General features: G+C 48.4%; 1 protein-coding gene across 1 annotated transcript in view; it reads right to left on the minus strand.

The window, feature by feature from the left end:
* The window catches only part of itga11b (integrin, alpha 11b), a 267,605-nt gene that overhangs the window by 93,075 nt on the left and 159,111 nt on the right, over window positions 1-15,419 (minus strand). Inside the window, exons 17-20 of the mRNA XM_034175778.1 lie at window positions 14,680-14,819; window positions 13,757-13,867; window positions 6,070-6,155; window positions 5,778-5,982 (exon numbers count right to left, since the gene is read on the minus strand). Coding sequence (XP_034031669.1) covers window positions 5,778-5,982; window positions 6,070-6,155; window positions 13,757-13,867; window positions 14,680-14,819 — 542 coding nt within the window. The remainder of the gene's footprint in view (window positions 1-5,777; window positions 5,983-6,069; window positions 6,156-13,756; window positions 13,868-14,679; window positions 14,820-15,419) is intronic.

Below are 15,419 nucleotides of genomic sequence, written 5' to 3' on the forward strand. Positions count from 1 at the left end.
AATGAGCCGGGCAGGAGGCGGCGTAGGTCCTGGAGCACAGAGGGGTGAGGTGTGGTGTGGCTTCAGATGGGAAACATGAAAAACAGGGTGAATCCGCAGTGAAGCCGGGAGTTGGAGCTTCACTGCGGCCGGGTTGATGATCTTGAGGATACGAAACGGACCAATGAACCTGTCTTTCAGTTTCGGGGAGTCAACACAAAGAGGGATGTCCTTGGTCGAGAGCCACACCTCCTGCCTGGGCTGGTATGTGGGGGCCGGGGAACGCCGGCGGTCCGCATGGGTCTTGGCCCTCGTCCGGGCCTTTAACAGGGCAGAGCGGGCGGTCCGCCACACCCGGCGGCACCTCCTGAGGTGGGCCTGGACCGAGGGCACACGACCTCTCCCTCCACCAGCGGGAACAATGGGGGTTGGTACCCCAAACATGCCTCAAAAGGGGAGAGGCCGGTAGCAGACGAGACTTGGCTGTTATGGGCATACTCGATCCAGGCCAGATGGTGACTCCAGGCCGCCGGGTGCGCGGAGGTGACGCAGCGAAGAGCCTGTTCCAACTCCTGGTTAGCCCGCTCTGCCTGGCCGTTTGTCTGGGGGTGGTACCCTGACGAGAGACTCACGGTGGCCCCCAGCTCCTTACAGAAACTCTTCCACACCTGCGAAGAGAACTGGGGACCACGATCTGATACAATGTCCGATGGTATCCCATGCAGCCGCATGACGTGGTGGACCAGGAGGTCTGCCGTCTCCTGGGCCGTCAGGAGCTTCGGGAGGGCCACGAAGTGGGCCGCCTTGGAGAACCGGTCCACTATCGTGAGAATAACGGTGTTGCCCTGGGACGGCGGGAGGCCCATGATGAAGTCCAGGCCAATGTGAGACCAGGGGCGATGAGGCACCGGCAGGGGTTGGAGGAGTCCCGAGGTCCTCCAATGGTCTGCCTTGCCCCTGGCGCAGATGGTACAGGCCTGGACGTAGTCCTGGACGTCGGTTTCCAGGGACGCCCACCAGAAGCGCTGCTGGACTACTGCCACGGTCCTACGCACTCCGGGATGACAGGACAGCTTGGACCCGTGACAGAAGTCCAATACGGCAGCTCTTGCTTCTGGTGGGACGTACATCCTGTTCTTGGGGCCGGTCCCCGGGTCCGGGCTCCTTGCCAGGGCCTCCCGGACGGTCTTCTCCACGTCCCAGGTGAGGGAGGCCATGACAGTGGACTCGGGGATGATGGTCTCGGTGGGTTCGACAGCCCCACTTTGGCTTCTTCTTCGTGCACCCGGGACAATGCATCTGATTTTTGGTTTTTGGTCCCGGGGCGGTACGTGATCCGGAAGTCAAAGCGCCCGAAGAACAGAGACCAGCGGGCTTGCCTGGGGTTCAGCCGCTTGGCGGTCCGGATGTACTCCAGGTTCCGATGGTCCGTGAAAACCGTGAAAGGCAAGGATGCCCCCTCCAGCAGGTGTCTCCACTCTTCAAGAGCCTCCTTCACCGCGAGGAGCTCCCGATTGCCGACGTCATAGTTCCGTTCAGCTGGGGTCAACCTGCGGGAAAAATAGGCACAAGGATGGAGAACCTTATCAGCCTCCACGCTCTGGGACAGCACGGCTCCTATCCCTGAGTCAGAGGCGTCCACTTCCACTATGTACTGGCGATCAGGATCAGGCTGCACCAGAACTGGTGCAGTCGAGAACCGGCGTTTCAACTCCTGGAACGCGGCTTCGCACCGATCCGACCAGGTGAAGGGGATCTTGGTGGAGGTCAGGGCAGTCAGGGGGCTAACTACCTGACTGTAGCCTTTAATGAACCTCCTGTAGAAATTTGCAAAGCCGAGGAACTGCTGCAATTTCCTGTGGCTTGTTGGTTGGGGCCAATCTCTCACCGCCGCAACCTTGGCCGGATCAGGGGCGACGGAGTTGGAGGAGATGATGAACCCCAGGAAGGACAAAGAAGTGCGGTGGAACTCACACTTCTCACCCTTCACAAACAGCCAGTTCTCCAACAACCGCTGTAGGACCTGACGTACATGCTGGACATGGGTCTCAGGGTCCGGGGAAAAGATGAGTATATCGTCCAGATATACGAAGATGAACCGATGCAGGAAGTCCCGCAAGACGTCATTTACCAAAGCTTGGAACGTCGCAGGGGCATTAGTGAGGCTGAACAGCATGACCAGGTACTCAAAGTGACCTAACGGGGTGTTGAATGCCATCTTCCATTCATCTCCCTTCCGGATCCGAACCAGGTGGTACGCGTTTCTAAGATCCAATTTAGTGAAAATTTGGGCTCCATGCAGGGGCATGAACACTGAATCCAACAGAGGTAACGGGTATCGGTTGCGAACCGTGATCTCGTTTAGCCCTCTGTAATCAATGCATGGACGGAGTCCGCCGTCCTTTTTGCCCACAAAAAAGAAACCAGCACCCATCGGGGAGGTGGAGTTCCAGATCAGCCCGGCAGCTAAAGAGTCCCAGATGTAGGTCTCCATTGATTCGCGTTCCGGACGTGAGAGGTTGTACAACCTACTGGACGGGTACTCTGCGCCCAGGACCAAATCGATGACACAATCGTACGGTCGGTGCGGGGGAAGAGTGAGCGCCAGATCTTTGCTGAAAACGTCAGCAAGATCATGGTACTCCTTTGGCACCGCCGATAGATTGGGGGGGACTTTAACCTCCTCATTAGCCGTCGTGCCGGGAGGAACCGAGGATCCTAAACACTCCCGGTGGCAGGTTTCGCTCCACTGCGTCACAACCCCGGACAGCCAATCTATCCGGGGATTGTGCTTCACCATCCATGGAAATCCCAAAATCACTCGGGAGGTAGAAGGTGTTACAAGGAACACGATCTCCTCCCTGTGATTTCCAGACACAACCAAGGTCACTGGCTGTGTCTGATGTGTGATTAATGGAAGCAGGGTGCCATCTAGTGCTCTCACCTGCAATGGTGCTGGCAGAGCCACCAGGGGGAGCCCTACTTCCTTTGCCCATCTGCTATCCAGCAGATTCCCTTCCGACCCCGTGTCTACCAGTGCTGGGGCGTGAAGGGTTAAATCCCCACAAAGGATCGTTACTGGGATTCGTGCAGATTTGCGGGGTTTCCCCGCGTGCGTGTTATGGCCCACCCTTAACCCAGTTTCTAAGGACGGGCATTGTAGTTTGACCGTTTTGGGGCAGTCCTTCTGCATATGCTCACAAGAGCCGCAGACAAAACACACCCCGCGGGCCAGCCTCCTTTGTCTGACGTTTGTTTTTATTTTGGCCCTGCTCGTGTCCCTAGCCTCCTCAGCAGGGGGAGCTGTAGCCACACGGAGCTCTCTGGCAGTGAAGCGTGGGGACGACGTCACCCTTTCGGAACCAGAAGGGGGAGGGACAGCTCGTGCCCGGTCACCCCCCCCGGCCTGCTCCCGACGATGCTCAGTCAAACGGTTGTCTAAGCGTATAACCAAATCGACAAGCCCGTCAAAATCCCGCGGTTCCTCCTTAGCCAGCAGGTGCTCCTTCAGGACCGGAGACGGTCCATTTACGAAGGCGGCGCGGAGCGCAATGTTATTCCATCCGGACCTCGCTGCCGCGATGCGGAAGTCGACTGCATACTCGGCTGCGCTGCGACGCCCCTCTCTCATTGACAGCAGCACGCTCGAAGCGGTCTCGCCTCTGTTGGGATGGTCAAAAACTTGTTTGAACTCCCGTATAAACTCAGCATAAGACGTTAGGAGCCGTGAATTCTGCTCCCAAAGCGCCGTAGCCCAGGCGCGTGCCTCTCCTCGAAGCAGACTAATAACATAAGCCACCCGGCTGGCGTCTGACTCGTACATGACAGGACGCTGTGAAAAGATGAGCGAACACTGCATGAGGAAGTCTACGCACGTCTCAACACAGCCTCCGTATGGTTCCGGAGGGCTTATGTATGCTTCAGGGGACGGTGGGGGGGGGTCGTTGAACGACCAGTGGAACGTCTGTTACAGGCCCAGGACCAGCAAGAGGAGTGGCTGCAGCAGCGCCCTGATCGCGCGCTTCCACCCTGGCAGTGAGAGCCTCCACCCTCCGGTTAAGGAGAACATTCTGCTCGGCCACTAAATCCAGCTGAGCCGTGAAGGCGGTTAAGATTTGCTGCAGCTCACTCAACACGCCTCCCACTGACGCCTGCGCTCCTGGCTCTTCCATTGGCCGTTCAAGCTCGGGTTGACGCCCCTCGGAATCCATGACGATTGGCCGAGAAATCCTGTTGGGAAGGTGTCGTAGCACGGACCCACAACAGGGGGCGCAAATGAACGGACAATGAATAAGCCAAAAAGTAACAATTTAATGTTGTGACAATACACAACTAAATACACAGAAATTGTAAAGTCAGTTGACACCAGGTGACGTGTGGGCAGGCTCGAAGATAGAAGACCCCCGACGAGAGAGAAGCCGCGTCCCACACGGCTTCCACCACCAACGGTCTGAAGAACACCGGAGCCGCCAAGTCCTGAGTCCCCAGGTGGCCTCTGTCTTCGGCTGTCGACCCTGGTACTGCTGGCAGAAAGCAGAGACAAGATGAATGAGTGTGAGTCCACACACTCAGTAATCCACAGTCTGTACACAGTTAGGAGGGAGCACCTCCACCTCCAATCACACACTCGTGCAGCTCCTGGTTAACCACTTACCTGGTTTGGAGTGTGAGGCGAAGCCGTCACTGTCACACCAAACGCCAATCCCACAGACAAGGAAAACCACCAGGAAAACGGCTGCAACAGAAGTTCAGATTATTATACAACGTATGTGTCAGCAGAGAAATTACCTCTTCAGTAGTCGCGATTTCTCGGCGAGGAGGTGGAGCTGCAGCCCGGCCTTTATGGTGATGATGATGATGATGAACGAGTGACAGCTGGTGCAGAGGATGAATGACAGCTGTCACTTCTTCTGGGTCTGACGCCCTCTCGTGCTTGGAGCCCGCACTCCAAGCAGGGTGCCCTCTGGTGGTGGTGGGCCAGCAGTACCTCCTCTTCAGCGGCCCACATAACAGGAAGCCTCATATCAGGCAGAGAATCCAGTAGTCTTCACATACAGTGCTGGGGGTGTAATGTAATTAATGAATTTAGAACAGCAAGGTGTCACTGAATTGTGTTGCAGCTAAATGTAATTAAAGTAATTTTAAATTAAGTACAGCATTGTATCCTACAGTAAATCTAAAATGTACACTGTAGGTATGAACCTCTACTGTCCTGTCTCACTGTCTGCATATGAATTCAAAATCATCCTGGAGCTTTGTGAGGTGTTGGAACCTTTAGAAGAAGCTACAGACATCAAGCTTCATCCTTATATCAGAGTCTTACCACATCCAGTTAAAGATGAGAGCTTCCAGTTGGCTTCCATGCTGGATCCCAGATTCAAACTGGATTGGTATGTTGGTGAAGACCACATCCCAATGAATAATCTCCTCTCTGCAAAAATCTAATCCACTTCCCAAAAAGCCAGTGCCACCTCTGACATCAGTATGGAGACAATGAAACGCCCCAGACGCTCTTCCTGCATGGAAAGTCAATCAGCTGCTGTGCCAGTTGACACAGCCTGGCATGAGCTCCCTGTCCACCTGAGTGTGAGATCTACAGGGAAGCCATGGAAACCTGGAGAATGCCAAAAACTAACTAACTACTAAACGAAATGAAATGACCTTAAACTGGAAATTTCTTAATATACTATGTGTTGTATGGTAAAATCAAGAAAGTACCCAAAGGGCTCTTAGGGCTAAAATTAAATGAAATAAATAAATATTCTCAATAATAATAATAATAATTTGGACAACAACACCTTGACGATGAGGCTGGAGAAGATGAGGTTGGGGGAGGTGTTGATTTTGAGTGTGGCTCCGTAGGCGTTCTCCCCCTGGTTCTCCAGTCGGGCAAAAACCACCATCTTCCTCCGGCCAGCTTCCACGATGTGCACCGAACCCTCTGACATGTTGTTATGGCGACAAAGAGACCATGCGGCTCGCTCTGTTGTGCTGCAGAACTGCCTTCAGAGAAAAAACACAGTTCAGTTTCCATGTTGCATAGATGCTGAGAAACACATGCAGGTGTTCACAGACACCAGGGCGACTCACTGGACGTCCACCAGGTCCGTGTGACTGTGGAGGATCAGGTCAGGAACACAGTTGTCCTCCTGTTCACAGCCGTTCCAAAAGGGAAGCTACGGTAACACGTGCACGCGCGCACACACACACACACACACACACATACAAACAATTACTGTACACTGTACACAACAATATGTACAAAAACCACAAATTAAAGAGCTGATTAAAAAAAAAAGCTTTTTATTACAATGTTCCCAACTCTGTGGGTCAACAGTCTGTTCATCACCATCAAAGAACATCAAATGTGTTGACCATCAGGCAGCACGGTGGATTAGCGGTTAGCACTGTTGCCTCATAGCAAGAAGGTCGTGGGATCGCTTCCCACCCGTGTTTGCATGGGTTCCCTCCAGGTGCCTCAGTTTCCAAAGACATGCAGGTTAGATGAAGTGGTGACTTTAAACCACAGGTCTCTAATCAGTTCCAGAAAGGGCAGAGAGGGTGCAGGCTTTCTGTGCAACCACCCACTCCAGCAGGTGATTTCACTGATTAACTGATTCCACCTACTCAAAGTGATATTAATCAGTGAAATCATCTGCTGGAGTGGGTGGTTGCACAGAAAGCCTGCACCCTCTTGGCCCTTTCTGGAACCGGTTTGAACTGCTTTAAACTGACCGTATGTGTGAATGTGTTTGTCTGTCTGTAAGTATCCCATCTTGTACAGTGTGAACCCGCCTCACAGTCACATGACTGCATGTTGACCATCACCCATTAATCAGTCCATCTTGTATATATATGTATGTATATAGCACAAGAAGGAGACATCACTGGGATTTAATAAGAGAGTTGAACAGGACCTGAGGCTTATGGCAATTATTTCTGACTAAAGTAGAGAAATAGGTTGTTTTGGCAGCTTTACTCAGGGAATTGGAAATGTTCATGTAAATATATAGTGCATCCAGAAAGAATTCACAGTGCTTCACTTTTTCCACATTTTGTTATGTTACATACATAAATGTATTCATTTTTCCTCAAAATTCTACACACAATACCACATAATGACAATGTGAAATTTCTTACACATAAAAAACTAAGAAATCACATGCACATAAGTATTTACAGTCTTTGCCATGAAGCTCAAAACTGAGCTCAGGTGCCTTCTGTTTCCACTGATCAATTTCAATTTTTTTCAATTTATTTTCATTTATATAGCACCAAATCACAACAGAGTTGCCTCAAAGCACTTCACACAGGTAAGGTCTAACCTTACTAACCCCCAGAGCAGCAGTGTTAAGGAAAAACTCCCTCTGAGGAAGAAACCTCAAGCAGACCAGACTCAAAGGGGTGACCCTCTGCTTGGGCCATGATACAGACACAAATTACAGAACAATTCACAAAACGAATATACAGGAAATGCTGTTGGTGCACAGGACAGGAGGGTCTCCAGCACAAATACCACAGCCATCTCTGGATGGAGCTGCACCTTAAACAGAGAGAAAAAAAAATAGAATCAGGCATCAGAAAGACAAGAAAAACAGATTATTCAGTTGTAGTTTCTGTCCAGGTATTTTTTTTTCATTGTGTTATGTTTTTTTTTTCTGGTTTTATTTTCTGCTTCTTATAATGTAGTCTTTACTTGTTTCATTCCTTTTTGTGCTATACATTATACGGTTGTCTTGGGTTTTGTTTTCTGTTATGCATTTATGCTGATTATCTATAGGTTACTTTGTTATGTTTATTATCTTTTAGACTTTAGCCATGTGCTTAGTTTGTTACCTTAATAGTCACTGGCTTTGGTCACCATTTGTATTTCTTTCACTTACACTCTTGCACCTGTATGTCTCTTCTTTGTCTCTTTCCCCCATGTGTTCACTTACACTCTTGCACCTGCCTGTTTCATCTATGTCTCTGTCTTCCTGGATCACTCTCTCACTCTCTTGCATCTCCTTCCTCTTCTTGAATTGACCTGACCACACCTCCCTTCTAGAACATTCTTCCACACGTGCACCTTGATCCCCTAATTGCATTGCCTGTGTATTTAAGCCCTTCACTTTCTCCACTGCCCTTCCCGTTCATGTGATCCTTGTATCCACGTCCCAGCCTTTACTCATTGTCTTGAGTTGCCTCATTGTGTATTGACCTTGTTCTGTTTTCCAAACCCTGTTTTTGCCTCAGCCCATGTCACAGCTGCTCTCTGTCCAGCCTGTCTTTCAACCACGTTTTTGCCTTGCATTTACCTGTACCTCTGCTTCGCTGCCTGCCTTCCCATGTACCATACCCCAGCCTGGTTGAACGATGAAGATAATTTTTTTTTACCTCCAGCACCTTGTCCTCAAGTCTGCATTTTGTGCCCTCCCACAATCTGTGCGATGGATCCTCGAGCCTTGTCAAGAGGAGAACCATCCAGAAGGACATCCATCTCAGCAGCAATCCACCAATCAGGCCTGTATGGTAGAGTGGCCAGACAGAAGCCACTCCTTAGTAAAAGGCACATGGCAGCCCACCTGGAGTTTGACAAAAGGCACCTGAAGGACTCTCAGACCAGGAGAAACAAAATTCTCTGGTCTGATGAGACAAAGACTGAACTCTTTGGCGTCATGTTTAGAGGAAACCAGGCACCATCCCTACAGTGAAGCATGGTGGTGGCAGCATCATGCTATGGGGATGTTTTTCAGCAGCAGGAACTGGGAGACTAGTCAGGATTGAGGGAAAGATGAATGCAGCAATGTACAGAGACATCCTGGATGAAAACCTGCTCCAGAGCACTTGATGGTTCATCTTTCAGAATCAGAATAGCCTTTATTTGCCAAGTATCTTCAAGGAATACAAGGAATTTGACTGGTTTGAACTGTATTGTCTCTGTATACACATGTATAAATTAACACTAAAAACTAAATAATCAGAGATTTCTAACGTCCGTCAACCAGATCCGGATCACCTCCAAAATTTAATGGGGTCTTCCAGCCCTAATATCTATTTGTGGTACAAATTTGGTGAGAATCTGTGAAGTAGTTTTGACGTAATCCTGCAAAGCATACATAAAATGAAATCTTGAACCAGAATCCATATTTGGATCCAGATCACCTCCAAAATTGAATTTAGTCTTCCATGGCCTAATATGTATGTGTTGAAAACAGACAAACAGATTGAAGTTGTACATAAGGTATATAAATGAGTGAGTTTTTTGGCAGGTTAAATTGTTCATCAGTGTGTTGGCCTGTGGACAGAAACTGAATTGAATTGAAAGGTTTTACTGTCACTGAACTGTTGCAGAACAACAAAATGAAGATTGGAACTCCACTGGGTACACATAAAATAAATTAAAAAGTTACATAAAATACACTTTCAACAATTTAAACTCTACAAGTAGAAAGTGCAGTGCGACGAGGTAAACGTGCAGGTAATCATATGCAAGAAGGTGGCAGGGGAGGGGGTGGGGGGGGGGTCTATTGTTGGTAATTGTTTAGTGCAGTTATAGCCGGAAAAAGCTCTTTGTGAATCTGGAGGTTCCGGATCTGATTGCCCTGTAACGCCTGCCGGAGGGTAACAGTTCAAACAGATGATGACCGGGTTCTAGCTGCAACAGAACCTCTAGCAAACCACAAAGAAATGCAATAAGCCAGGATGCTCTCGACTGATGATTTTTAAAAAGACAACAGCAACCTTTGACTCAGATGGTTTCTTCTGAGAATTCTCAGGAAGTGGAGTTGCTGTTGTGCCTTTTTAATGGTTGCTGAGGAGTTAGATGACCAGGCTGGCTCTGATGATTTTTTTTTCTGCAGATCTGACAGTTGGTTGAAGTCTGTGTCTATCATGTTTAGAGGCAGAGGGAAACCAAACAGTGATGGAGATGCACAGGACAGACTGGATGATGGATGTGTAGAAGATGATGAGCAGTTCCTAGAGCAGGTTGAACTTCCTGAGCTATCTGAGGAAGTACATCCTCTGCTCTGCCTTTTACCTGATGGAGTCTATGTGGGAGGTCCACTTCAGATCCCGGGAGATGGTGGATCCTAGGAACTGGAAAGTGTCCACAGTAGCCACAGTCTTGTTAAGGATGGAGAGGGAGGAGAGTGATGGTGGGTTTCTCCTGAGATCCACTGTCATCTCCACAGTCTTGAGTGGGTTCAGCTCCAGGTTGTTGTGACCACACCAGAAGACCAACTGTTCCACCTCCTGTCTGTATGCAGTCTCATCACCAACCTGGCTGAGTCCAGTGATGGTGGTGTCATCTGCAAAAATTAGGACTTTAACAGTGGGGTTCCCTGTGGTGCAGTCTTTGGTGTAGACTGAGGGGCACCACTGCTGGTTGTCCGTGTGCTGGATGTGACACTCCCCAGCCTCACCTGCAATGTCCTATCAGTTAGGAAGTTGGAGATCCACTGACAGGTGGGAGCTGGCATAGAGGGGTTTCAGATGTTTTGGTGGGGAATATAAAGGGATGATGGTGTTGAAAGCCGAGCTGAAGTCCACAAATGGGATCCTCATGTATGGCCCTGCAAAATTCAGGTGCTGCAGGGTGTAATTCAGACCCATTTTGGCTGCATCCTTAACTGACCTGTTTACCCAGTAGGCAAACTACAGGAGGTCCAGCAGGGGTCCTGTGATGTCCTTCAGGTGGCTCAAACCTAGCCATTCAAAACACATGAAGATGACTACAAATGTCAGGGCGATGGGCCTGTAGTCATTTAGTCCTGTTGTGGAGGGTTGCTTTGTGACTGGGATAATAGTGGAGCGTTTGAAGCAGGAATGGACTTCACACAGCTCCAGACATCTGTTGAAAATCCAGGTGAAGATGGGGGCCAGCTGGTCATCACAGACTCTCAGACACAAGGGAGAAACACCATCAGGTCCTGGAGCCTTCTTGCTCTTTTGTCTGCCAAACTGCTGGCACACATCATCTTCACAGATCGTTAGTGTGTGTGTGTGTGTGGGGGGGGGGGGGGGGGGGGTGCCCACAGGGGCAGGTAGTCCATTATCACTGGGGTGGGTGAGGAATGTGAGATGGTCTCTTTCAAACCTGGCATAAAACAAGTTCAGCTCCTCAGCCAGTCAGGGGTTCTCCACAGGTAGAGGGGATGTTCTCCTGTAGCTGGTGGCATGCTGAAGACCTCTCCACAATGTCACAGGATCATTAGCTGAGAATTGTTTATTCAACCTATCAGAGTAGCTCCTCTTTGCTACTGTAATCTCTTTTGTCAGCATTTTCCTGGCCTTCTTGTACAGGAGAGTGTTGCCACTTCTGTAGGCCTCCTCCTCAGTTTTTCAGTAAACCAAGGATTGTTGTTGCTGTATGTGCAGAAATGTGCACACACAGGTCCTCACAAAAACTGATGTAAGATGTCACAGTGTCACAAAGCAGGACAATGACCCTAAGCACACAGCCAAGACATCAAAGGAGTGGCTTCAGGACAACTCTGTGAATGTCCTTGAGTGACCCAGCCAGAGCCCAGACGTGAATCCGACTGAACATCTCTGGAGAGATCTGAAAATGTCTGTGCACTGATGCTCCCCATCCAACCTGATGGAGCTTGAGAGGTGCTGCAAAGAGGAATGGACCAAACTGCCCAAAGATAGGTGCACCAAGCTTGTGGCATCATATTCAAGAAGACTTGAGGCTGGAATTGCTGCCAAAGGTGCATAAATAAAGTATTGAGCAAAGGCTGTGAATACTTATGTACACAGGATTTCTTAGTTTTATTTATAATAAATTTGCAAAAATTTCAAAAAGCTTTTTTTCATGTTGTCATTTTATGGGGTGTTGTGAGTGGAGTTTTGAGGGAAAAAATGAATTTCATTTAAAATTGATTCAGGTTGAGCGAGATGTTTGTTCTGCTGCCTCAGGTTGAGGTCTGTATAATAAACTAGGCAGGCCTGTGAGATAAAGGAACACCCATCTTCATAGTTTTATTCTGACTCCAAAATCACCTCATTCTGTGCTTTGACTCACTGTGACTGGAGGGGAAGAACTATGTAGCGCTTACCTACTGTGGTGAACTTCAATGATGGACCCTCCAAACCTGTTGGGCCTTTGGAACATATTATTGTTACCTTTCCTAAGGGGTGTTATTGGAACAGTGGGCCTCATGTATCAATGTTGCGCACTTGTGGCGTAAATTTACGGCGTAAACTTGAAATACACCAAAGTCGCCGTGACATGTATCAAGCAGTGCGCACCTGCCCATTTCTGGCGTACGCCTGACGTGATCTTGATAAATGCGGTGGGTGGAAACGATCGTAATTATAATAAACACGCCCTTAAATATTCAGACTCCGCTTCAGACACACCCTCATTTTATGACATGGAAGCCGGGAAGACGGCAATGAAAAAGAACTCCACCAATCACAACGCGTGCCAATAGAGCGTCAAAAGCGGCCGTCGTATCAATTGTTTTGTAGTATATAATCAATAAAGTGTTACAGTGGTCCCTCATTAATCGCTGGAGTTACGTTCTAAAAAATAGCCCGAAATACGCGAAACCGCGACGTAGTCAGCGTTATTTTTTTACAATTATTATAGACGTTTCAATGCTGTAAAACCCCTCACTACACAGTTTATACACTTTCTCAATCAGGCATGAACATTTTCTCACTTTTCTCTCGTGTATAAACACTCTCAAAGTTCAAACCTTAGTAGGAAAATAAGACCAAACTGTTTTCAGGCCCAAACATTTGTTTGAGAAATAAAAATAGAACGTTTTCCTATAAATAATTATGATGGCATTTAGAACTAACGAATTAATTTTAACGATCAACGAACAAGGTCGGACACATAAGAAATTATTAATAGTGACTGACCAGTATTTCACAGATCGGGCCTCTGCGTCCTGACGCTGCGCCTTTTTCCACTCACACCTGGCTGCAGGTGTTTGTTTCCATGTGACAAACACAGTTATGAGTAGTTGTTGGCGCTCTTTTCTCTTCTGGGCAACAAGATTCTTATAAACAGACACCCAGAACACAGAACAGTGTAAAAAAAAGACATGCAAAATTGGACTAATTACTCCGAGACTCCGAGGCCACGACAGGTGAACGGCGTTATAGCGAGGGACCACTGTATTCTCTTTTCACATGTCAATAATTCTTGACATGTGGATATTTGCTCGCTCAATTAATAAGACACGCCTAATCTGTCAGATTTCTTTATTTTTTAAATGTATTTCTGTATTTATTTTATTGTGACAACCGAATGGAGACGACAAAACCTGGTTGCAGCACGAGCGAATTAAGGGAATGATGAAACTACAGTTATTATCAATTTCATAGTCTAAAACGATCACACCACATGAAGTTAAGCTCAGCGCTGTTCTGGCTCCAGGCTCGAAGTCTGGAGAAAAAGGCGAGCAGCGCTTTCTTTGCAGTCAGCGCTGTGGCCACGGATCGTGCTCCGTAACAATCCCGCAAAGGCGGGATTTGTATTAATTATTATGTAGTATAATCAGGAAAGTGTTATTTATGTAACATATGCATTGATTTGTATAATGGCACTGTTTATCATGTTGATCATCTTCATTTTTATGTGGAATCCAGCGCTGGTTCATTTTGGTGTATAATTTACGCCACCTCTCGACCTGGTGTATATTTTCAGCGCAGCGTACGCCAACGACCACATTGATAAATGCCAAGTAGCGCAGCCGTTTTGGAGTACACCCCATATACGCTCAAATATCGCCGTACGCAACGTTGATACATGAGGCCCAGTGTGATGAAGTCTCACCTCAACCCGATAGCTGCTGGGCCAATCTGGGTCCAACACAAGCCCCTCATCGGGATTCTGCAATCCTGTCTCCATGACAACTACTATGGGACGGCCATAATCTGTGGTCTCCTGTTAAGATAGAGCAACAATCAGCTACAATATAAGTTCCAGCTAATATTTCATATGTGTGTGTTAGCACAGAAGCTCAGGCATCAGACTCAGAATTGTTCACTTGTTGCAGAGAGCATGAACCTTGGCACAGGCGTACTACTACCCACAGGAATCCTTAAAAACAGGAACCAACAGCAAATACTGATATTGTGTCTCTTATACTGGTAGTATCAGATCGCTCACTTATTAAGTTTACAGTCTCTTTCCCATGTTCACTGGATGAGACACTCATTTATCGTCACGGCAACTAATCAAATCCTCAACTACAAGTGAAGTTGGAGCCAGACTGCCTGATATCTTGGCATCACTTTTGGGACATGATCATTCAGTAGACAGTCTTATAGAGACGTTAAACTGCTTAAACGTAAACTGCTTAAACCGGTAGAGTTGATTTCACTCTACAGTAGGGTGTTTTTTACTCTATTTAGACTTGGATCAAATGTTATTCCAGCAGAGTAAATTTTACTCAGCAAAATTTACTGTGTAGAAGCTCTCTAGTCAGTTTCAAGCTTTCTGCAAAAAGTGAATGACTGTTGTACTTATCCTATGTCAGCAGGCAGTGACGGGCACTCAGACACTTGATCTTTTGTTGTGAGGCCTCAGAAAAGGTCTGTGTGTGTGTGTGTGTGTGTGTGTGTGTGTGTGTGTGTGTGTGTGTGTGTGTGTGTGTGTGTGTGTGTGTGTGTGTGTGTGTGTGTGTGTGTGTGTGTGTGTGTGTGTGTGTGTGTGTGTGTGTGTGTGTGTGTGTGTGTGTGTGTGTGTGTTGAGACCTGGACGGAGAAGCTGTGGTGCTGGCACTGTTGACTACCCGGCTGTAGAATGATCTTCTTGGGTTGCTGCCTCTCTGCTTCATCTAAAAAGGCTCTGGGAGGAAAACGGCACTCATCCAGCACCAGACTATACCACACCGCTGGAACAAGAACAGGAGGACCAGGAACAGTAGGAGGCACAGGAACAGGAGGCGGTACAGGAACAGGAGAATGAACAGGAACAGGAGGATGAACAGGAACAGGAGGAGGCATGGGAACATAAGGAACAGGAATAGGAGGAGGTACAGGAACAGGAGGATGAACAAGAACAGGAGGATGAACAGGAACAGGAGGATGAACAGGAACAGGAGGAGACAGGAACAGGAGGATGAACAGGAACAGGAGGACGTACAGGAACAGGAGGATGAACAGGAACAGGAGGACGTACAGGAACAGGAGGAGACACAGGAACAGGAGGAGGTACAGGAACAGGAGGACCAGGAACAGGAGGAGGTACAGGAACAGGAGGAGACACAGGAACAGGAGGATGAACAGGAACAGGAGGAGACACAGGAAACAGGAGGATGAACAGGAACAGGAGGATGAACAGGAAACAGGAGGATGAACAGGAACAGGAGGATGAACAGGAACAGGAGGAGACAGGAACAGGAGGAGGTACAGGAACAGGAGGATGAACAGGAACAGGAGGACGAGGAACAGGAGGAGGTACAGGAACAGGAGGAGACACAGGAACAGGAGGA

Source organism: Thalassophryne amazonica, chromosome 8, assembly GCF_902500255.1.
Source record: "Thalassophryne amazonica chromosome 8, fThaAma1.1, whole genome shotgun sequence".
NCBI lineage: Eukaryota > Metazoa > Chordata > Actinopteri > Batrachoidiformes > Batrachoididae > Thalassophryne > Thalassophryne amazonica.